General features: G+C 32.9%; 1 protein-coding gene across 1 annotated transcript; it reads right to left on the bottom strand.

Moving 5' to 3' along the window:
• Positions 1–12,210: 12,210 nt before the first annotated feature.
• Positions 12,211–15,400, bottom strand: LOC113754408 (lignin-forming anionic peroxidase-like). The gene is made up of 4 exons (XM_027298810.1): positions 15,182–15,400; positions 14,210–14,401; positions 13,453–13,618; positions 12,211–12,599 (listed from the first exon to the last, which is right to left on the bottom strand). The coding sequence occupies exons 1-4, from the start codon at positions 15,398–15,400 to the stop codon at positions 12,211–12,213; spliced, it is 966 nt and encodes a 321-aa protein (XP_027154611.1).
• Positions 15,401–24,179: the final 8,779 nt, after the last annotated feature.

Here is a 24,179-nt window from a genome sequence, read left to right as displayed (position 1 = left end):
CAAGCTTTCTCCCGTAGCTCACTCTCTATTTTCCTGCTATGAACTCCAATCTCCCTTCAATCTTGCAATCTTGGCTATTTTATGATGAAAGATGGTCAAGAAATGAGGCCTCCACCTTCCTTTTACAGCTGGAGATGTTTCTCACATGTCTAGCAACGCATGTGAGTTGGTGGAGGTGAAATTGAGTTTTACGCGTACAAAGCAGCCTTTTCTGACCACAATCCGGCCAGGAATCCGGCCACAAATCCGGCCAAATTCCGGCCGGATTGCTACAGTGACCATTTGGTCACTTCTGGTTCAATTTCCAGCTCTGCTCCGATTTTGCATCAACTTCCACTGAACTTTTCTTGATGATAAAAGCTGATTTAGCTCTTTACCAAAACATGAAACTTGTAGCCCTTTGAGTTAGCTTTCCAATGCATCAAGAATCACCTCATTTGGATCTGTGTAGGCTGAGAAATGACCGGAATACCCTTACCTGCTCATTGCCCTGTTCCAGTTTCGACCAGTAGAAATTTGCTATTGTAATTCGGCATTTTGACCTAGAAACCCTTTAAACTGGATTTAGATGTCTTCACCAAAGTTGTAGATATATCTCTTATCTTCAAATGGGTTCAAGAATCATCTCAATCCGATCATTGTAGCTCAAGTTATAGCCGAAATACGAAAATGTGTCAAAACTGTCAAAATACACAAAATCCAAGTAAAAAGTGATAAAAACCTCATTTAATTGAACAAAAGCATTTTATACCAATTATAGCCAAAATAAATCATTTTCTTCCAATAATATACCCAAAGTGACTAAAAATAATATAAAATATCATACAATTATTACGTAAATTAGTCACTTATCAAACTCCCCCACACTTAAATCATTGCTTGTCCTCAAGCAATTCACACATAATCAAATGCAATGATTCAAGAGGTGAAACAATATATGCACTTTGTCCAATTTAATTCCTCAAGACTTGGAAAATAATCATTATGCAATTATTCAATTTACACTAAATACTCATAATATCAAGTAAAGGAAAGATAAGTATACCTTAATTCAACAAGTTAAACGTAATCTCTTACCCTAACCTAATTTCACAAATAAGCAAATCACATAGTCGATTTATAGCCTTCCTCCTCCTATAATCATCTTTTTCTCAAAATTTTACAACTAAGAGGGATTTATTCATACTGGTTTTACTTAAATAGTGAGAATGTCTTTTTACGCGAAAATCGACACTTTTAGGTGAAGATCCCCGGTTACTCAACATTTCACTTATTCAAGTTGCTATGCATACTCTTAATTCAAGTACCTTTTTACGCGAATGTCGACATTTGTAGATACCAACCCCCGGTTACTTGGTACGAGAATCATTGGAGTAGAACAATTTTTATTTACTTTCTTTTCTTTTCTCTTTTTTTTTTTTACTTTTCTTTTTTTCTTTTCTACTTTTTTTCTTCAAAAATAAAGGACAATAAATAGATATTCCCTCTTAGAAAATATATAAGAACAATCAAAGGAGGAGTATAACCTTTTATCAACTATATCAATCACTTACTTATAAAATTAAGTAAAGAGAAGAAATTTCATTAAACATATAAAATTATAGGCATAATTTTCCTCACTTTACCAAATATACTTTCTAAAATGCAAAAATCCTAATTGCATAATAACCATTTTCAAGTTAAATGAGGACTAAACTTTCCAAAATACATATAAAGTTTCAACAATTGGAAGAATTAAACACTTAAGGTTGGAATACTTTGGCCCTTTTTGAAATAAAAATGAAAAAATTGAAGAACTTTTGGGCCATAGTGAAATATTGGACAAGATGTTAGAAAAATTTTGACGGAGTTTCCCCATATAAATGGAAGAAAACTCCCTGCCAACAAACCCAATTTCAATCAAATTATCCACATGGCAAATAATTCAAACACAATTCTAACATTTCTAAGCATTTAAATCCACAAAATATCATCACATAGAAAGTATTTGCAAGTTCAAATATTTCCTCCCCCACACTTAAACTTCACATTGTCCTCAATGTGAGAAAAGGAAAATAAATAAAGAGTAAAAGAAAATACTGCTCAATTGAACTTGCGCAATCCGAATCCATGTCCAAGTGATGAATTTCCAACCGTATTTGAGAAAGAATGGAGAGTTCACTTATTGCACCCTGAAAAAGACAAAATCAAAACAAATAAATTTCTTAAAAATAAAAGGTTGCAATCAACAAAATCATGCAATTCAAGGAAAAAGGAAAAATGATCAAGCATGTGGAACCATACAATGTTCAAGGGATAAAAACATGAAATGAGCTAATCTTTACTAATCAAATATATGCATTAGTATCCAAAGCAAAGGGAAGCTAATTTCACACAAAAAATCCACAATCATGAACAAAATAAGTTCCATTTATACATTTTGTCATCAATGATCAAATCCCCGCAAGTACAAAAGTAATCTCAAAATGGAGGCAAACACACCGAACCAAAATATAAATGACCTTCGTGAAAATTCATGAAATACTAAAAACTATTGAACCACAAAAATTGTAAGTGCATTTATGAATTTCATCAATTAAGGTCATCTTCAATTCACCTCTTCTTTTAGAATTACCTAAGAATTCACAAAATCATTCAATCAAGCACCTTTTCATTCATTAGATAATCTAAATTACTCACATAAATATAAAAAAAACTCCCACTAAGCTAATTAAAATGCTACATTGGCCACTTAATATGCAACTTGGTCACCAAGCCAAATTAAGCATAAAACTAGCAAGAATTCACCAAATAAGTACAATAAATGCAAATCACAAAATATAGTTATCACTAACAATCACCAATAGCATCAATAAGCTGAAATAAATGCACCTAACTTCACATATTAAAAATTGCCTAAAAATAGAAAATATTCAATCATGGCAAAATTCAAATAACAAAGTTAGGTGAAGAATTGTTACCTCAAGGTGGTTTGGTGATGTTTAGAGATCAATATGATGTGAAAACCCTCAAGAAACTTACTCCAATTTGACCTCAATTGAGTGATTTCAAGAAGGTAGAACCCTAACTAATGGTAAGCTTGAAACCACTTTAGAGTTGTTTTTGAAAAAATATGAACTATGAAATTCACTCTAGAAGATAGGAGAAAGTGATTTGGTGAAGGTTATTTGAAGATTAAATGGTGAAAAGTGGTGTTTTAGTGAGTGGTGTGTGTTTGAGGTGTTAGTGTGTGAGTTGGGTTGAAGAAGAAGGGAGAAAAATTGTGAGGAATCCGTGAAACGGATTCATCTTACGCTGGTTACTGTTCAAAATCCGGCCAGAAATTGGAGGGATTCGTGGAGGGATTCTGGGCAGAAATTTTTTTATTTTATTTTTTATTTTTTTTACTGTTGCATATCCGGCCACTTTCTGGCCAGATTTCCGGCCGGATTGTTGGCCGGATTTGCTACAGTGGATTGTTGGCCGGATTCTGTCCAGAATGCTAGAAAAAATTTTCTTTTCTCCCCTGACTATCCGGCCTTCAATCCGACCAACATTTGGCCGGATTTATGGCCGGATTTGCTGCAGAAAAAGCTGTTTTCTGCAGTTTTTCCTCCAAATTTGCTTGGCCAACCTTCCACATTCAACCTACTTCATGTTCTTTGAATAAAATTCAAATTTAACATGATCATGCATGAATATAACTTAAACATGAAACACTTTAAATGCATGAAATGCAGCAATTGAACATGAAAACTCCCTTTTTGCCTTAATATAAACACCCTTGCAATTGAGATCATTTGCATGAACTCTTGCCATTGCCACCTACAAAACACACAAAAACATTAATCGAAGAACTAAAACTTACTAAAAACAAGCCAACATGAAGAAAAGTGGAGTTGAAAAGTGATCCAAGCCTTCGTTTTTAAAAAGGATCCGAGGTCGTTTTTGAAAGGATCCGAGGACAGATCATTGTGCTCAGAAAACGCGGCTCAAGAAAACGCGCCTCAAGGTGCGTTTTGTGAAGTCGCGTTTCTTCACCAAATTTGCAGCATTGAAAACGCGACTACGTGAGAAAACGCGACTTTAAGTCGCGTATTTGAAGGCGCGTTTTTGGTTTCTGAACAGGCTGGAAAACGCGAATTGGTAGAAAACGCGACTTCCTGTCGCGTTTTGAAGGCGCGTTTTCTTAATTATAGGCGCAGATTTGAAAACGCGATTCTATGAAAACGCGATTCAGTGGCGCGTTTCATTGAAAAACGCGTTTTCTGCTGCAAAATTTAGCAGAAATTCAACTTTTGAATAATTACAAATTATACCCCAATTTTCCAAAATGCATCATAGATCATTTGTTTGCTAAAATACTCAATACATGCACATGTAAAATGATCAAAATATGCATTTTAACCCCTTCTAACAAATCAAAATCAACAATTACTCAAATTGAGGGGTTGAGTTCCTTGATCAAATTTCGCCTTTTTCACCTCATTTGGTCACTTTTGCTTCCATTTCCAATACCTACAAATGAAAAATAACAAAATAACTCAAACACATACTTTAAACATAAAATCACCCCAAAATAACATAAACTTAAACAAACATTGGGTTGCCTCCCAATAAGCGCTTCTTTAAAGTCAATAGCTTGACTATTTCACCTTATTTTTCAAGGAGGCTTAGTTAACGAATAATCCACCATTTTAGGCCGTGGTGGATCATTAAAAGGTGGCTTTATCGCGAAAGCCACATGTTCTAATGATGTGAGAAATGGAATTGACTTACCTATCCCAAGTGTTTCATAAATATTACCTTGAATATGCACCACTTGAGAATTCACCAAAGAAAATGTCATGGGAGTATCTTGGACAGCAATACCTTTAAAACATATACTTTCACTGCACTCCTCAAGAGGGGTGAAAAATGAGTCATTAAAACTCACCTCTTGAGGCTCAAAGTTAGTTCCAAAGATATTATCATGTGAAATGGATATTTGCTCATTAAAACACAATTGAAATTCATCATTTTCATCCAAATATAATCCATTTTCACATACAACATTCCTACCATTCATGCTAGGATCATTTTGCAAATTTTTAGAGGAAATAACTTCACACAATGCATTCAATTTCTCTTGTATTCTACTAAAGTGAGAAGTCAGTTCATCTATTCTTTCTTCAACCCTATCAAAACGGTTGGAAGTTGCATTAGCTAATTTTTCTAAAGCTAACTCCCAAGATGGCTTAGAATCATTAGCTACCATTTCAATTGCCAACTCCCAAGATGGTTTTGATTCATATTGGACACATTCAGGTTGGTAATCATAAAAATATGAAGAATTACTATAAATACATTGATTATTCCATCCATAAGCAGAAGAATTGCTCAAATTAGCACTATATCGATCAAAGCAAGGATTGTAATGCTCTAATTCATCATAATAATCCACATTTTGTGCTTGCATACATGTATTAGTTGCATGATAACCTCCACACAAGTCACAAATCACATGATAAGAACTAAAATCATTAACATTCCTCCCTTGCTCAATTTCATGCATAATTGTGTCCATCATAACATCAAATTTTGCCTTTAAGCACCTTAAACCATCTTCAAAAGACATACAATCAGTAATTTCTTTGTTACCTCTGTTGAAGGAGCTTTGCACTTGGTAACCATCCATTGCCAATCTTCCACTTCTCAAGCATTGTCCTCCAAATTGACCTACCCTTCTCATTATCTAAAATTGCTTTTAAACAACTTAAGAGCAAAATTAGTAAAAAGAATAGGTGATAAAACACATACACATATAAAATACTAAAATAACAGAAAATAACATTCACAATATAACTAATAATATGTCTAAACTAATAAAGTTGCTCTTCACACCGATATTGCCAAATCTTCCCCGGCAACGGCGCCAAAAAACTTGACGGGTATTTTACATACGTGCAAGCTAAAAAATACCGAATTACACCCGTTCACTGCAAGTATACAGATCAACTAGTAGTTTAGGGTATATATCGGGTCGATCCCACAAGGAAGAGTGAACAATTACCGGTATTACTAAAGCTTCTCTATTATTTAGACTATCAATGAATTATAACAAATTAAAACCTACTGAAATTATACAAGAAATAACAAATGAAAGCTCCTTAGGTTGTGGTATCCCTAACTACTCATGCAAGTGCTATATTTGGATCATTAATTACTACATCTAGGCTAGTTATGGTGTAATTTCCTAATGCATTTGAATCCTACTTTCGTAGTGAATCAATTATACTTATAACTAATCCATACCTATTCTCATGGTTATGAAATTAGCTACAAGTTCATTTCTTCAATGAAATTACATGAAATGAATCACTAAAAACCACATAGATGCACCTCTACTTTCGTGAGTGTACTCCCTATGTTTAGCACTTCTTGAACTAGTGTTAAATCTCAATTTCCATTGCAGAAACAACACCTTAGATAATCACAATCAATGGTACCAGATTAATCATGATTTAAGAAGCCAAAGTGCTAAATAACTTGCTCAAATCATAGCAGTCAAATAACCAAATAATAAACACTAACAATTATAGAAAGTTCAACCAAACCCAAGGTATAAACTTTAGAAACACATAATGAACACAAAATCCAGAACTTGTATATTAACTAAACTTGGAATCAAATACAAAAGATAAAGAGTTTGGAAGGAATACAACCCTTGTCACATGAGCTTTCTTCCTTGCCTTCTTCATCCTCCATCTTCATCCTAATCTAGATAATAAACAAGAAAGGATGAACTACTAGCTAAACTAAACTAACCTACTGCTAAGAAGATGAAAGAACTACATTGTTGCAGACCAAGTTTCTCCCGTATCTCTCTCTATTTTTCTGCTATGGACTCCCATCTCTCTCCAATCTTGCAATCTTGGCTATTTTATGATGAAAGATGGTCAAGAAATGAGGCCTCCACCTTCCTTTTACAGCTGGAGATGTTTCTCACATGTCTAGCAACGCATGTGAGTTGGTGGAGGTGAAATTGAGTTTTACGCGTACAAAGCAGCCTTTTCTGACCACAATCCGGCCAGGAATCCGGCCACAAATCCGGCCAAATTCCGGCCGGATTGCTACAGTGACCATTTGGTCACTTCTGGTTCAATTTTCAGCTCTGCTCCGATTTTGCATCAACTTCCACTGAACTTTTCTTGATGATAAAAGCTGCTTTAGCTCTTTACCAAAACATGAAACTTGTAGCCCTTTGAGTTAGCTTCCCAATGCATCAAGAATCACCTCATTTGGATCTGTGTAGGCTGAGAAATGACCGGAATACCCTTACCTGCTCATTGCCCTGTTCCAGTTTCGACCAGTAGAAATTTGCTATTGTAATTCGGCATTTTGACCTAGAAAACCTTTAAACTGGATTTAGATGTCTTCACCAAAGTTGTAGATATATCTCTTATCTTCAAATGGGTTCAAGAATCATCTCAATCCGATCATTGTAGCTCAAGTTATAGCCGAAATACAAAAATGTGTCAAAACTGTCAAAATACACAAAATCCAAGTAAAAAGTGATAAAAACCTCATTTAATTGAACAAAAGCATTTTATACCAATTATAGCCAAAATAAATCATTTTCTTCCAATAATATACCCAAAGTGACTAAAAATAATATAAAATATCATACAATTATTACGTAAATTAGTCACTTATCATGCACATCACGGGATATTTAGATTTTATTAAAGTTTGGTGCATGGTAGAATCTCGTCACCCTTCAAAAAGATAACCCCTAAAAACCTAGAAATTATCCAGATAAAATAAATTATTCCTTTCATAAAGCTAAAGCTAGAATAATAGTCCTAACTAATTATCTTAAATAAAAATAGAGCTTTCCAAAGACAAATAGGACTCTTGGACTCTTTTTCCAGAGTTGCAGAAAATAATTGATCGATTTTTTGACATTAGTCTCTTCTGCACTTCTAAATTCCGGAACCTCTTTAAGATGCGTCTGGGTTTAACATCAAATAATCTTCTCAGTGACTCTTTTTAAAGTCTTTTATTCCAATTCTTAAAAAATTAACAAAACACAAAATTTAAGTTGAATCCACACAATAATGAAATAATCTACTAAAATGAAAGGAGAATTGATGACTGGTATTTTCTACAAGTGCAAGTTAAATCCGAATTTATACCTGTTTGACTGCAAGTATACAGGCCAAATTCGTAATATAGGATATGTATCGGGTCGATCCCACGAGGAGCAACTTAAACAATTACTAGATTCCAATTTACTCTATTATTTAGACTCACAATATATTTGAGCAGAAAATTCAGAATTAAATTCGACTACAAATCTGTTTACTATCTAAAATCCTTAGCTAGATAATTGCAATATTACAAATAGAAAAAAAATTCACCAAATACTTGAATCTAGGGATGTAGATTCTACTTATGGCACAAATGATCCAAATGAATGAATTTAACACTTGTTACTACTCTTGTTTAACCAGGGATTCATTTCCAAAATTGCCAAAACTTCATTCTCATGATAAAATTGGTCTAAAACAACTTAGTTTGTCCTAATCTCTTGGTGAAAACTGAAATTGCTCTTGTTCATGCATGAAATACAAATTTCATCCACTTGAATGTATTTCTATTCTCATGAATATACTACTCAAGCTCTACTTATGTTATTCCATTGTTTTTACCATTTTTCAATGAGTAAAAACAACTATAAACCTGCTATTGGTGGTCAAACAACAACAACAAGTAATCCAACATACACAAGTAGACAAGTTAATATAAGATACAACAAGTATAAATCACATTCAATTCATATCACTTTGCCATAAGCTTCATCTATTCCCTAGATAAAGGAAATTAGCTACTCATGAATAATAAAACACTCATAACTTCATTAATGTAAAACATCATAAATTACAAGTACAAAAAGAGTAAAGAAAGTCTTAGCCAAGAAATGGTGAAGCTTTCCAAAAATCTGCTATGTCTTGTACTAGATGATTACAAGATGAAGCCTCCAATTGTTCCTGCAAAATTTACTAACTAGAGAGAGTTTGCTATCAGAAAATCTGATTACGTATGATCCTTAGACCTCTCCTATTTTTCTCTATAAAAACTGCTCAAAAAGCTTGGTCAAATTTCCACCTCTTGATTCCCAAATCTTAGATTTGTTAAGATAGTCAATAACCAATGTTTTTGACTTGAAAATAAGCCACCTTTCTTGCCCTTTTGTCTTCTGAAGCATATGCACCGAATTCCCTTGCAACTTATGGCTGGAAAGTAGTATGAACACAAGAAAAATGGCTGAGCAAATTGCAGCTTTTCGGCTACAAAACGCGACTACACAAAATGCGGCATCAACCCACGTTTTGTCAACTCGCATTTTCAACTCTGTGAAATTGGCCTCACTCCCACTGCAATTTTCTCTATGATTGAGGCCGAAATAACTTTTGTACAAAACACAAAAGTTGTAGCCCTTTGAGTAGCTTTACAATGCTTCAAGAATCATCCAAATCAGAGTTTTGTAGCCTGAGATATGATCGAAATACTATCACCTGGTCAAACCCCTGCTTCAATTTTCGACCATAGAATGCAGCTTCTGTATTTCAACTTTTTGTCCATGAAAGCAGCAGAATTGGATTTCAATGTTTTCATGCCAATTGTAGGTCTCTTTCTTAGCTTTAAAATGGTATAAAGATCACCTCAATCCGATAAGTGTAGCTCCAAATATAGTTGAAATACCGAAGAGTGTCAAAACTGTCTTGCATTGCATTTCCTCACTTGAACGTTTTTCACTTCATTTCTCTTTTAACCACTTGAATTCATCACCAATTATCTATTTTTCACCTCACTTGACATTCTTTGGTGATTGAATCATTAATCCTGCATAAAAAATGAAGTTTTTACCACTAAAATTAATAGAAATGCAATATTAGCCACTTTTACCAAAAAATGTATATTTTTACCAAAACCTAGTTATTTTAGTTATAAAACTAAATAATCAAACCAAAATCAACTAATAAAATGCACTTAAAAATACGTAAAATAAACTCTTATCAATTGACACAAAATATATAACAAATTAGTTTACTATCAAATTTCCCCACACCTAACAATGCTTGTTCCCAAGCATTACTAACCTAAAAATCATAATCAAAATAGCAAGCACTTCATAGTATATTCAACTAACACAAGTACCACATCTCTTTCAGAACTTCTTCAAAATCAAGATGCATAAGAGTTAACAACCCTCACAAGGATTTTATTATTTATGTACTCAACATTTAAAAGTGTTTAGGGATTAATTAACTCTAAAATCAATACAATGGACTGACATTACCTTAGACTTGCAAATATTTCATATCTCCACTACTAGATAGTGAATTTAAATGCAAAAATCAAAGCATCTTTACGAGGGGTTATAATGGGGCTTAGGTGTAGGTTAGCTAAATGTAAATATGTCAAGAAAATATCAAAATTCATTGTATGAATTCAATCACCATCTTTGTACACATTCATTGCCCAAGGCACTCCAACAACTTCATTACACCAACAAGTGCAAACATGGCAATTTGCTAGGGTTACTGTAAACATCTTGACAAACTTTTGATGTAACAATGCTAGAAGGTTTTTACCTGGGAATTTGCTATGCATGCAAGTCACTTGCCTGAAAAAGAATTAGAACCATGTGAATATTCAATCCCACAAAATTATCTGCCTATTAACTTCAACATGCTATGTGTGCAGTGATCCAGATTTTTCTCGTTGATGCTTTATGTGTCCTCCTATTCTTATAATTGAAATCACTTAACTCCTCCTAAAATTTAGGGTCCGCTTCGATGGTATTTTTTGGCATGTTTGTTTAAAATTTTTACTATAATTTATTGTAGTCTTTTAGGAAAATCTTGGTGTTTATCCAAAACACCTAAAGACATCATAATATTTCAAAAAAAAAAAAAGAAAAAGGAAAAACCTTCCTTGCCATCCCACCACTTGCAATCCACCACTAGCATCCTCTGTCATCCACCATTAATATCCTATTTAATGTATTTTTTTATATTTTTATTCAAACTTGTCGATGTTTGGATAAACTTTACATTTTAAAAATGCAAAAGTAGGCTGGCCAAACAAGCCCTTAATTTAGTGCTCAAAACTGTTAGTTAACTGGCTTGCCTAGTTCACTATTAGTTTGTCAAACAGGCAACACTAGCAAGTTTGTATTGCCACAATTGGCCTTGAAGTCAAAACCATTTGATTACCTATTCCATTGCCTATTATTTTTCGAAAATTTGGCCAAAAAAGACCCCAAAAAAAAAGAACATTAGATTATGACATTGCTAGAAAACTATCGAGGTTGATAAAGACCTCCAACAGAAGCTTAAGTAGGTGATTTTAATTTTCTGTGCTAGATCGTCAATTAAAAAAGGAAAGGCACAAGAGAATACTAATTTTGATTGTCAGGCCAAGTTTGTGTTCAATCAAATGACACAAACAGTACACAGATATGAAGTAGAAATGAAATAATTTGAAAACAAAATGAGGTTAAATGTTACAAATAAATAGAGTAGGGTAGCAAAGTGGGAGAATTTGACATTTTAGGGGGTAGATTACTGTATGTACTTTAATCACCGGAGTTGGCCCAGTGGTCAGGAAAATGTTTTTAGAGTTCTCTTTGCTGCTGATTCAAAATTCGAATTTTGACCAATAATTAAGAGTGAATAGGACATGAGAAGGGGTGGAAGGGCAAAGGAAAATGAAACTGTGTTTTAACCTTAAAAGTATGCCTTATGTGATAACATTATTTATTGTCATGAAAGACTTAAAATGTACAGTTGAATCCATACAGATTAGTGTGTGCCTCCAATACAAGCGCAAGTATTTTTTTTTTTCTTTGCTAGACCTCATAAAGAATAGCTGAGTGGCAATTTCCAAAGTTGTCACAAGTTTTTTTTTCTTGTTTCCCCTCTTTGGTTACATTGACTTCGAATAATTACTAGAGTAAAGCAAATGAAAAAAGAAAAAATCACTAAAATAATTGCATTTTTGCTTTTATTCAAAATTTTGAACACTTACAACATGAAAGAATAAAAAAACAAAACTCATGAGTCCAAAAGAAACGTTAATCAGACTTCATATACACTTTATACCATATAGAGACTCAACAAATTTTGTGATACTGAAACAAAACTGAATCGGATCAATCATCACCAAAATGATGTCGACTCTCTAGTTTATAGCACTGCAAACACGTCTAATGATCCCATCTTGACCTGTAAGGGGGCTTAAATCACCCATTTTAATCATTGCTGCACTAAAATCAGAAGAGAAAGTTTGAGGATTTTGGCTATATTCTGTAACAAAAGTATCAGTTGACGATCCATTGAAAAGGGTTTGGTCTGATATTAGAAGGCCTTTCTTCTGTACAAGATTCTTGTAGTAGTTGTTGTCGAATTGATTTGGTGTCACCAAATCAAGTGGTGCCAAATTGCTATTTCTGCCGGTTGGTGGGCACCGGCGACGGCGGTTGCTGGCAAAGCCTGCATCAATATCTGCTCCGTTGCTATATATCCTTTGCTGGAATGTAAAGCATTGTGCCTGGCCTACCGTATGGGCTCCTGCATTTCAATTTCGAGTACATAATCGCTATTAGGATCAAAACTATATATATTAAATATGCATATCGAAAAATGGAAAATGTTAAACTATTATTTACTTTTGTATCCTAAAATATTATAGAATGCAATTTCCAAAGGGCTGTAAGATATATACTCTACTTTTAGTTTCATATACTATCATCTTTCTTACGGTTTTTTAACTTATGTGAAAAGACTAAAATATCCTTGATATCTAACATTTTAAAACTTTTCGTATCAGAATGGTTAAACGAATAAAGGGTTATTAGAACTACTGGGTTTAGCTCAGTGGCTACCACTAAAGCCTTAAGGCTTGGTGGGGTGAAAGACCAGGGTTCAAACTCTATGTCCCACCATTTGTCACTAAATGTGGCAAGCCACTTCAAGAGGCTACCGGACGAGTGCGTAGTGCATTCGTCTAGGTTGGTAGGTAGTTCAGTCCCCTCCGATTTCTTTTTGAGTCTCTTCAGGTCTCCATCCCCCATAATATAGAATAAATGTAGCGTCTATCATTTTAGGCAAAAAAAAAAAAAAAGGAATAAAAGGTTTTTGATCTTTTAACCTAACAAACATAAAGGAGCAATTAATAAAACTAAAAATTTAGTTTATAAATCCTGTACTCTTTTGGAAAAATAAAATCATACGCCGTTTGGTTGCTAAGTTTTTATTTTGCATGTACAAATGATAGAAGTGGTTCGGAATGAGCATCTGGAAAATATTCTAAAAGAATATTCTACCAATTTTTGCAAATTTGATTTTGTGCACGCCCTCAAAATAAAAATCGGATTTTGCATATGGTTCCAAAAGTGAAAATGAAAAGAAACATAGTTATTACCTGATAGGGCAACCATTTCCCTCGGAGTAAAACCCTTGTTTGAAAATAGGGAAATAAGTGTATTAAGCTGGTGAAAGGGAGCAGGAAGATCACTGTCTGCTAGGGAACGACTGGCAGTGGTAGAATCTCTTCTTCCAAGCTTTACAGTCCACGAAGGACCACCCACCTGATATTTTGTCAATCGTAAGTATTAAGGGTGAAGGAAATGATGAACCACAATCTAATGTTTATTTTTTTTCATAGTGTAATTATCCAATAATCTCATCTCATTTATCTTGTTCTACTTTCTATTGTCAAAGTTCCCATAAATTATGTTTTTTAAGTTGGAGAAAAACTGAAGGGTGTTCTGGTTTAATTATTTTACATGATCTTACATTCCCATAAATGTTGTTTTTTTTTTGGCCTAAATTTTAGATTTTTTAAGAGGGAAAAAGCTACAATTTGCATTCTACCAAAAAGTAGATTTTACCAGTTCGGATTAGTTAATTGTTTGCAAAATCTGCAAACGATGGAGAACAACTGCTCATTAGCTTTTATAGCAAAACCATTATAGCTTTAGTTTCACTGTCACGAATTTTCCTGCCTTTATTTGTGCTTCATGTAAAATCTTTGAGAATAAATAATTTTTCATAATGCACAGAAATCTCCATATACTGCTAAAGATTAAAGTGAATAATCTACTCTTATGCATGTTATTTTGGTTTCCTTTTGTGTTCTAAGACTTCACAAATGGTTAAATACTTAAATTTTTACTTACAGCAGCGGATGAATCTCTTGCAGCAACTGCAAGAATATCTGCACAAGAAACAACTCCTGGGCATATTTTCTCCACTGCGGTCTTAGCATCCTCTATAACATTGAAACCTCTCGCAGAATCGTTATTCGCCTTTGATGTCTTCTCACTTTGAATTGTAGGGGTCTCATCAAGCAAAACTGATCCATCACAACCCTGTAAAAGAGCAGAACCAAATTTGATTAAGCACACACAACCAGAGCTAGCAATGGTTAACTATAAGGATTAGATCTAGTTATCCTTTAATATAATTTGAATTTGAATAGACCAATTTTGTTTTTGGATTCTTCATAATGCTTTTATTCTGCCTTAGACCTGGTCAAGTATACAATACTTATTGTGCAGTACGCACCATGTGTAAGAGGGCTTCCACCTTTCTGAACAGTTAAAGACGTACCCATGCCCATGTAAACATTGGCGGCCACCGAAAACAGTACAAGTTGAATAGTGGAGTATACAAGCTTTAGAAGGTTTTGGGTGCAAATCAGTAACAACAAAATAGACTTGTTTCAAATTTTGAGAGGTGAGAAAACAAAAATTCTGTATTTATCATTATTCAAGCTTGCCCATCATGTCGTCCTCATCATGTGTGAATAAGAAATGCTGGCATTCGGACCCGTCCTAAAAAATTCGACCCAAAGGAAAGAGAACTTTAAAGTGCCTGGGCGGATCTGAATTCCAACAGTGCCCTATGAGTAGCTAGGCAGCATTATGAAGCGTACAAGTTGAAATGGACTTACAAGATTAGATAAAGGATGAAATTTATTTTTAGTGCATGAAATGTATTGCTTGCACTAACAAACCCAAACCTAAACTCACCAAGCAAGTTAAGTTGATGTATGTGTAAACTGTACTACATGAAAATGTTGTGTAACTTAAATCATTTTTTGAGAAATAACCGTGTAAACTATCAAATATGTTTAGTTATGGACTAACCTGCACGAAGCAATCATGGAAATGGAGGCGAATCAATGACGCGGCCATCCTCCGTTCACACGATATCGCTGACCGGATAGTGGAACGGATTGTAGTGAGAGCATTAGGGCAAGTATAATCATAAAATGTAGCTGAAAGTTGTGCTTTACAACCAAAGCTCGAAAGAAGAAGCAGTAGAGATAGTGCAGAAATTGCACCAAAAAATTTGTTCACAGCCATCACCATTTTCAAGAATCTTGAAGAAAATTACACCTTGCAAAATTTTTAAGAGAAGAGGAAAAGGTGTTTTGCTTTTTTTCTTTTCCAAGTATGGATGATTCATAGAGCTTAGTGAGTCACACAATTTATATAGTTGCATTATGGCTCTGTGTAGTGTGGAAATGTAACGCATTGATACATCACAGCGTAACATGTAAGAAGCTGACTTGTTCTTTTTGGTTTTGAAGATTCTTCAACGCAAGGCTTCTCACTATTCAACGCACGGCTTTGTATAGGACCAATTCTCTTATTGTATCATAGATGGATTGATAGATTAATTTGAAGTCAACTGTAAGAAACGAAGTAGGTATTGCCGAGATTTCCATGTAACGCATTAATATATCACAGCGTAACGATTATGTATGTTTGTGAATGTCGTTTTAGTAGTTAGAATCAATTTTTTTGGTACGCACACGGCATTGAAGTGTATAGATAATTCTTGATTTTACAAGTCACACAATCATTAAAGTTCCACAAGTATGCTTTTCAATTTAAAGAGATTCTGAAGTCTTAGAATAGAAATGAGTGAGAGAATTATAAGCTCTATTTGAATCAGAAATTTATGCAAAATTTTCTCAGGAAAAATAATCAACTTTTTTTTGGTCATCATTCCTAATTAGATACATTACATTTCAAAAAGTGTTATTCTTCTATTTTCATAAATTTACTTTCAAAAACACCTCCCAAACGGAGTCATAATTTCAGGATAAAACATTTAAAAGCAAAAACATTGCGCACTAAAATTAAAGAAAGAATTGTTGTTGTTGTTGTTGCTGCTGCTATTACTATTGTTATTATTATTATTATTATTATTATTATTATTATTATTATTAATTGCTGTACAAACTATTTCAAAGACAGAAACGTAGGCATGTGTCATTAAAAGCTTTGATAACTTGGCTCCAGTTAATTTAAGTAACTAGAGGTTATTCTTGATTGTACTCAATGCCAGTTCAAGAAATGTTGGTTCTGCAAGTCTTATAAAAATTAAGCTTCCACAGTTTAAATAGATTTTTAAGGCTCGCAGAATAAATGGGTGACAGACTTGAGCATGGTTGGATTACAATCATTTAGATAGAGACTCGTACCAAATCCTACATAGGATGACTTTGTCAAAAAAAAAAAAGAGAAGAAGATTATAACTTATATCTTTGAGAAATTAAATCCAAACATTATTTAAGTATATTGAGGCTGGATTTGATTTGATTAAGATTCGATCCATTCATATACCTACATGCATGCATGCTAACCACGCAGCAGGCTGTCAGAGTAGTGAAATTCAAGTCAAAGAATTGCCAAAACAATTGACATTAACATGAATTGGGAGCAATTCCTACGTTCTGATAAAACGTTCAAATTCATGTTGCGAAGAAATTCCTAGGTTCTGATGAGACGTTCAACTTCAAGCAAAATACCACCAAATAATGGTCTAACTTAATTTCCTGTTTATCCAATTAGCCTTTTACAAGCAAATTCTATTCTTAAATTTCTCTGGCGGCCTGTATGCTAAAAATTTAATAAATTTCAAAACGGAAGTGTTAATGAAACTCCACTATTTTGTTAATATCACTCTTGATATTTTGATCATGTGAATTACACCAAAAAAAAAAAATCGTTCATTGATTTTACATGTTGCACCTTTTTTTTTTTTGGAAAAAATTGTAATTAAAATGAAAAGCAGAAGCATTTTATTCGTTCCACATGAGCAAATGACAAAAACATTAACAAATAAGAAAGCGGTATTAACATTTCGCTTTTTATGATCTCAACATTACTTTGAACAACTTCTCGAACCTAGCAGTCATTCGAGCACGATGTTCTTGACATCCTTCTATATGCCATCATCCATATTTAGGTATTCATATCAATTGCTACCTTCCCTACTAACATCATTACACCATTCATAAAAATCACAAGATTTTTGTCACCAAGAGAATGGAGTATCCTTTAATTGGCACCATTTGCGTTTGTTTAAGTGGGTAAATGTGCTAAGGGTTCAAGAATGGAGAGACTTGAGGAGAATAGGTGTCTTTCGGTTGTAGGGCTTTCAGATAGTATTAAAATCACTTTAACCAACAAAAGTGTGTAGTAATTTTACTTTTCCCCATTGAATCCAAACAATTGGCACCTTGACCATCAATGTATTTTAAACAGTAAAGGACAACAGTTAGGCCCTAAGAATGATTGAAAGTTAATTACTTAATCAAAACTTGCTTCTAATACGAACTCAAGTCATGTACATCGAGTTTACTGTTTTGCTTTAGATGGAAATCTAGGAAAAAATTGAATTCAGATAACAAATTGGAAATTATGCAAAAGATTAAATGGCATAGAAGTTTGTTCTCTTTGTCCACCTCTCTTGCCATTTTAATCACACAGTTGTATCAGTAATTAAGACGAGATCTCAAAATCGGTAATTAAGACTATTTCAGGTGCATACTCTACATCACATACCAAATTGAAAATATTGATTCATGACCTAACCATTGTGGAAATTTTCCTACTTTTTGTGTTTTCTTTTTCTGGATTTTGCCCTTTACCTACTCAGGTAGAAGTTTTCTTTCTTCTTTTTTCTTTGAAAAGGTCAACGTGGACTTTTTTTGTTTCTGTTTCTGTGTTCTGTTCTGCAGAAAGTCATCATAGAAATTTTCAGCATTTGATAGCTACAGAAGTGTAAGATAGACAAAATTAAGTATACAAGGTCTAATGTAAACCGTCAAAACCATTCACTCAATCAGCTTTAGCTAATATTGAATTATTCTATTTCTTTGTAGAAATTGGCAAGTTTTTTTGGCCTAGTACTTTAAATTGGCATGTTCAAATTCATTTCATTTTTGACAAACCATTGACCACACGTAGCCCTTTAACCACTTTGGCCTATTACTTTTCTAATTTAATTTAAAAGTTGATATAGTGTAGGGTTTTAAAAACATTTTTTGGTGAATGTTTCTTTAATCGTGAAATGGTTATCGGAAGATTTATTTAGTCTACAAGCTTTTAGTTTATTTTAATTATTAATACTTTCATTTTCAATTGATTTTGCTCCTTAAACTTTTGTCCATGGTTCAAATTACAAGTCCTTTTCGTGGAAACCCCTATTCTAATATAGTGTAATAATTTTGTTAGAAGTTATTCAATGAAGTTCATTAAGTATTTTGCAATTATCATATAGTGAATTTGTTTTAGTAAAAAAGCTCAAGTTTACTGAAGGAATGTAAATAGCTGTACCAGGATCAATTCTGCTTGGTCAACCTATTTTATTTCCCAGGAAAGTTTTTTTTTTTTTGAAAAAAAAATTACATCCCATTATAATTTAGCTTGAATTCTGTTGTAAAATATGTTAACTGCGTATCTTCTCCATTGCATTCCTTTTTGGCTGATTTCCAAGTTCAAGGATTATAGTACTTTTTAAGCATTAAATTAAGCAAAGAATCTGATTTTTAAGGGATAAAAGAAGGAAATCAAATGTTGAAGAATAGACAACTTTTTAGGTCGTTTACCCAGTTATACTAAGCAAAATTTTTTTTAAAACTGAGAAAACTGCATTCGTGAAAAGGATTTATTGGAAAATGACTATCGTTCAAAATATTTTAATATTTTAGGAGATGATATGATAGTTATACAATAAAAATGCTAATGGTTATAATTTTTTGATTCAGCAGAACAGATAATTACAATAATTTTTCAAATACAAGGCTGGATTGAATTTTAGTTTTAAATGGCGCAGCTTGGCTAGATTGGTTGCTTCATGTGGCAGTTCAATTTTGGATTAATTTTGTATTTTACACTGTCTGCCGCGAAGATTTGTTTATGTCAACCATGATTCAGTTTTGTAGAACCAAAAAAATATGGGGAGAATATATTTGACAAAACCAATATGAGGGGAGACAATTTACACACATAAAAATATGTGTAGGAGAAAAAGAATAATATTACTAATAATTTATTAATTACATCATAAGCACAAGGCTCTTAAATCTTTTAATTTTCTCAACTAAACACAATAATATGATCCTCTATTTATAGACTAAATTACTTGATAAACAAGTCTTACACTACAAGAAATTTCCTAATAAGATACTAATTCCTAAATAATAAAACTACCATAACTTGACTCCAATAGAATTACTAAAACTCTAACTTGACTAAAACACTACTAAATAATAATATGAAAATTTCTAATTTTGAGCCATGATTTAATATGCCAACAAGTTTAATTATTACATGAGATAGAAGATTAGTGTGCAAAAATCACAAACTTTGAGGATCAAATTTATTTAACCAAAATATTAGAGACCAATTTGGCACATAAACCAAATATTGAAAACCAAATTACATTTTCCCATAAAAAAAAAATCTACATTAACAGCACGAGGAGGCCTGTTTAAATGCAGAAATTGATTAGCGGGGAAGTTATTATTCATCTGTCGTGGCCCTTAAACTATTGGGAATACAAAAGGATATATGAGACTAAATTGTTGCTTGGGCAATAATTTGGCCAAAGAAGACAGAAGAAAGTACGTAATTTTTTTAAAAAAAAAAAAACTTAGTGCGAAATTCCTAACTTGGATAAAGTTTTCACACTTATTTTTTTTAGGTAATTTCAAACTGAGTTGGTGAAAGCATTTGGATAAATATTTTTTAACTTGAAGGTTTACGCATTCTCGGATTGATTGACATGATGGATTTGACGTCAATTGAAAGAAACGTACATATGTGTTTCAAGATCTTGATTACAGGTGAATATGACTGATATTAGTTTTTTGTACGGTATACGATATTTAAATGACAGGTTTATTCTTGATGATGCACTATGGCATTTCAACAACCATGGATACCTGTTAAGCGGAGTTTTAGTTGTTAATTGTTAAAAAAATGTATAATTAACTGAATAAGTATTTGAATATAAGAGTACAATATTCAATTTTTTTGTCAGTAGGAGTACAATATTTTAAGGATTAGGTGGAAAGGAAAAGACGTGGTTGCTCTTTCTAGATATTACTGTCACAATATCTCTGTGGAGCATAACTTTTGTTTTCTATAAGGACCAAAGACTTCTACGATTTGCTTCCCACTCTACGTGTTTAGCAAGGAAACGCACATGCCAAGTCCTACAGAGGATGACTTTGTCAAAAAAAGATACGGGAAAAAGATTAGTTGATTATTATTATCTTTTAAGAGTCAAAGGTTGTTGATATTAATTGCCAGTCTTAGATTCAATGATCATTTCAACAAATTCGAGAACTGTTTGGTGTGGAATGAGCCAGAGAGTTATAAAAGCTTAATTAAGGCCTTTTTTTTTTTTTTTTTTTTTGAAGAAGAAGGCTCTTTCTTAGGGAAATCAAAATAGTCCACTGACTGCTAATAGCGTTTTAGAATTCCAAAAGCATGTTAACTACTCAGCAGGCCCTTAGAGTAGTTAGAAAGTGGAGAAATTTGAAACACTCATGCTTAAATATTGGATGTAGATGAAGGTTTTGGACAAAATATAATTAATTGGCACAGCACCTTTTGTTTTTTTTCTTGAGTGTAAGCATGGGGGTTTGAATCCGGATCTCTCACTTATATTCCATTCCCGCGAACCACCCAACCCAACCCCACTCCCCGGCAAATACAGTTTTTAAGTCTCAAATGTGAAATTCTTCAATGTTTATTTCTTGTTTGAAAATGTTAATTGAACTTTTTAATCAAATTTATTTTTGATGTATTGTGTACTTATTGTCACATAAACCATAAATTTAACTAACAATTTGCAAGTAAACATTATGAAAGTATCATAGATACCTATTGACTACCAAAACCCATTACAAGTTGGCACTAGGTCTTCTTTTTCAAAAAGTTTAGTGGTTCTAGATATTGGATCTTATGAGTTAGCCTAGACCTCTGTTGGGATCTAAGCACAAAACAAATGACTATTGAGATATCAAGAATATAACAATTTAATGACAAATAAATTACAAGTATAAAAGATAAATGATACATAAGATTTAACGTGGTTCGACTCTATCATTGAGCCTATATCCACGGAGAGAAAATTCGTTCTTAATTATAAGAGGAAAGCCCTATACAAAAACACAATTTGAATCCAAACCCAAATTCATGTATACCATCTCTCATCTCTCAAGATTTCTCTCTTACCCCAGGTATAAGGCTATATGTTACCCTTGTGTACTATTTTGTAGTATGCCAACCCTCATCTATTTATGATTTACATTACTTGGCCAACACCCAAATAAAAATAGGAAATAATTGCTAATTCTTATTCTCATACAGAATAGAAAATAATTTCTAAACTCATACAAATAGAAAATAACTTGACAACTACTCCAAATAACTAAACAATTAGAAAACTAGTTACTTGCACACAAAATAAAAAAACCTGTTGAAAAGAAATTAAATCAATTTCCTAACAAATATTCACTTTGGCGAATATTCCATTTGACAACCACTTGCCTTCAACTATTAAATAATATGGTACCGAACTATACATCAGAATCAATACAATTCTGACACTCAATTGATTTAATCGACAAATAAACATGTGTACCTCGAGTCTAACTTCCTATTGACTCGCGAGAAGGTGTCTCAATTCACCATCTTCCTTCATAGGATTTTTTTTTATCGCCATTTGCAATATCAGAATTCCCTTCTTTATTTGTAACTATTGAGGCAACTAAGTGGTAAAATCATCATATTTTTCTCATCTTCAAGACTGTCTCGCCATCTGTGATTTCCAAAACTCCACCTTCAATATAAAACTTGTAGCTATTAGAGTTTTTTGACACTTGAAAATTAGATCTCTTTATTTCTTTGGGACACATGCTACACCACTCGAAGAATATAACCTTAATCTAAAACCATTTCGATGAAGTATCAATTGTTAGAGTTGTGAGAAAGTTTCCACCGATTCGTGTCCAAAAATCAACATTGGATTTCACCTTTTTCTTGATCCTTGAATCACCTATTTAGATTTACCATCAAGTATCTCTATGTTTTCCCACTTTTCATTCTTCACCTTCAATACTTCTTACCAAACTCTTGAAACAAATATATCACCCATTAAATTGTTCAATAGGTAATATCCAACAACCTACTTGATCTCAATAGTCAACTAGGACCAAGCTACGAATCTCGCTCGGATACTAGTTTGTTGGGATCCAAACATGGAACAAATAACTAATGAGACATCAAGAATACAATAATTTAATGACAAACAAGCCACAAGCAGAAAAAGATAAACAACACATAAGATTTAAACGAGTTCGACATTATCATTGAGCCTACATCCATAGAGAGAAAATCCGTTATTTATTATGAGAGAAAGGCCTTATACAATAATACAATTTGAATCCAAACCCAAACTCTTGCATATCATCTCTCATCTCCCGAATGCTTTTTCTCACCCCATGTGTAAGGTTACATATCGCCCTTATATGCCACTTGTATTATGTCAATACCCACCTATTTATAATTTAAATTTCTTTACTAACACCTAAGTAATAACATGAAATAATTTCTAATTGCTAATCTCATATATAATAAGAAATAACTTCTAATCCCTGAACTCATACACATAACAAATAACTTGACAACTAGTTCAAGTAACTAAAAAAATTAAGAAACTAGTTATTTGCACACAAAACAAGAAACTTGCCTAAAAAAATTAAACAATTTCCTAACACCCTGCCAAGCGACATGTATAATTAAAACATATATTTGAAAACTTGAAAACCATCAACAGTTATCCTCTCACCAAAACAGTAATTTAATCTTCAACATCACTAGATTTAATTGCTGAATACATTTGGAAATATATCCATTTTGTTCCCAAGCCTCGAAATTTCAATGGATACCATAACACAACATCTTAATATACAATAACCTTCTCAATAGTAATCTTGGCATTCTTATTGTTACTTACACCCCAATTACATTAATTATATTCATGTAACTATGATTATTTAGAAGTGCATATTAAATACAAGTTGAATATATCCAAGTTAGTTTTATAATCTATTTTATTTTTCTAGCTTGGCAAGGACCAATTTTTCAGGTTATAGTTCCTTTAGAACAACTCCAACTACAATTTCATATGCATAATGGATGCTAATTAAAAGATAACACTTTCTTTATTTATCTCCTCATTGTTTTTTTATTAATTTCTAAATGCATCTATTGATGATTGCATAGAAAAGTAATAGGATTTAATGTAAATGAACTTACAAGAATATTGAGTGGACAACAGAAGCTTGTATGGTAGAAACCTTGAATCTTCTTTATTGAATATAAAATATGCTTGAATACAAAAGAGTTGTTGAACTTGAAAAGAGGTTGGTTGAATTACAGAATAAGGAAAGTTTTTTCTGATCTAGTCTCGTAGTATTCGCCGATTTTTTCCCGATGCTTCTTCTTCTGATTTTGAATCTATTTATAGAGTTTTTCGAGCTTGCATTTCATCTTCATTTGAGTTTCATTTGCTTTTTCTTTGGAATGTGGCCGACATCTTTTTCAAAAGTCATTTGGATCTTGTCCGCATGGTCCTCCGAAAGGATCAAAAGTAGATTCGGATGATCCTGCTGACTCCTTAATTTTGTCGGTTTCTTCATTCTTATCCTGCTTTTGTAAATAGTCCAAATATTCTTTGAGCATCTTTGGGTCCTGCATCATCTTTTTCATCAAAAAGTCGTTTGTAATGGCTTCGGATGCCATATTAACAACTTTTTCTTTTTCTTTCTTTATT

Source organism: Coffea eugenioides, chromosome 11 (genome assembly GCF_003713205.1).
Source record: "Coffea eugenioides isolate CCC68of chromosome 11, Ceug_1.0, whole genome shotgun sequence".
NCBI classification, from domain to species: Eukaryota; Viridiplantae; Streptophyta; class Magnoliopsida; order Gentianales; family Rubiaceae; genus Coffea; species Coffea eugenioides.
The sequence above is the reverse complement of the archived record's forward strand: the minus strand, read 5'-3'. Positions and strand labels throughout refer to the sequence as shown.

Excerpts from the sequence above, each read along its gene's own strand:
- LOC113754408 (XM_027298810.1), bottom strand. The coding sequence starts at position 15,400 with ATGGCTGTGAACAAATTTTTTGGTGCAATTTCTGCACTATCTCTACTG. Across the intron at positions 14,402-15,181 it reads TCCATGATTGCTTCGTGCAG|GGTTGTGATGGATCAGTTTT; the intron begins GTTAGTCCATAA and ends GCTCTTTTACAG. Across the intron at positions 12,600-13,452 it reads GGAAATGGTTGCCCTATCAG|GAGCCCATACGGTAGGCCAG; the intron begins GTAATAACTATG and ends ATTGAAATGCAG.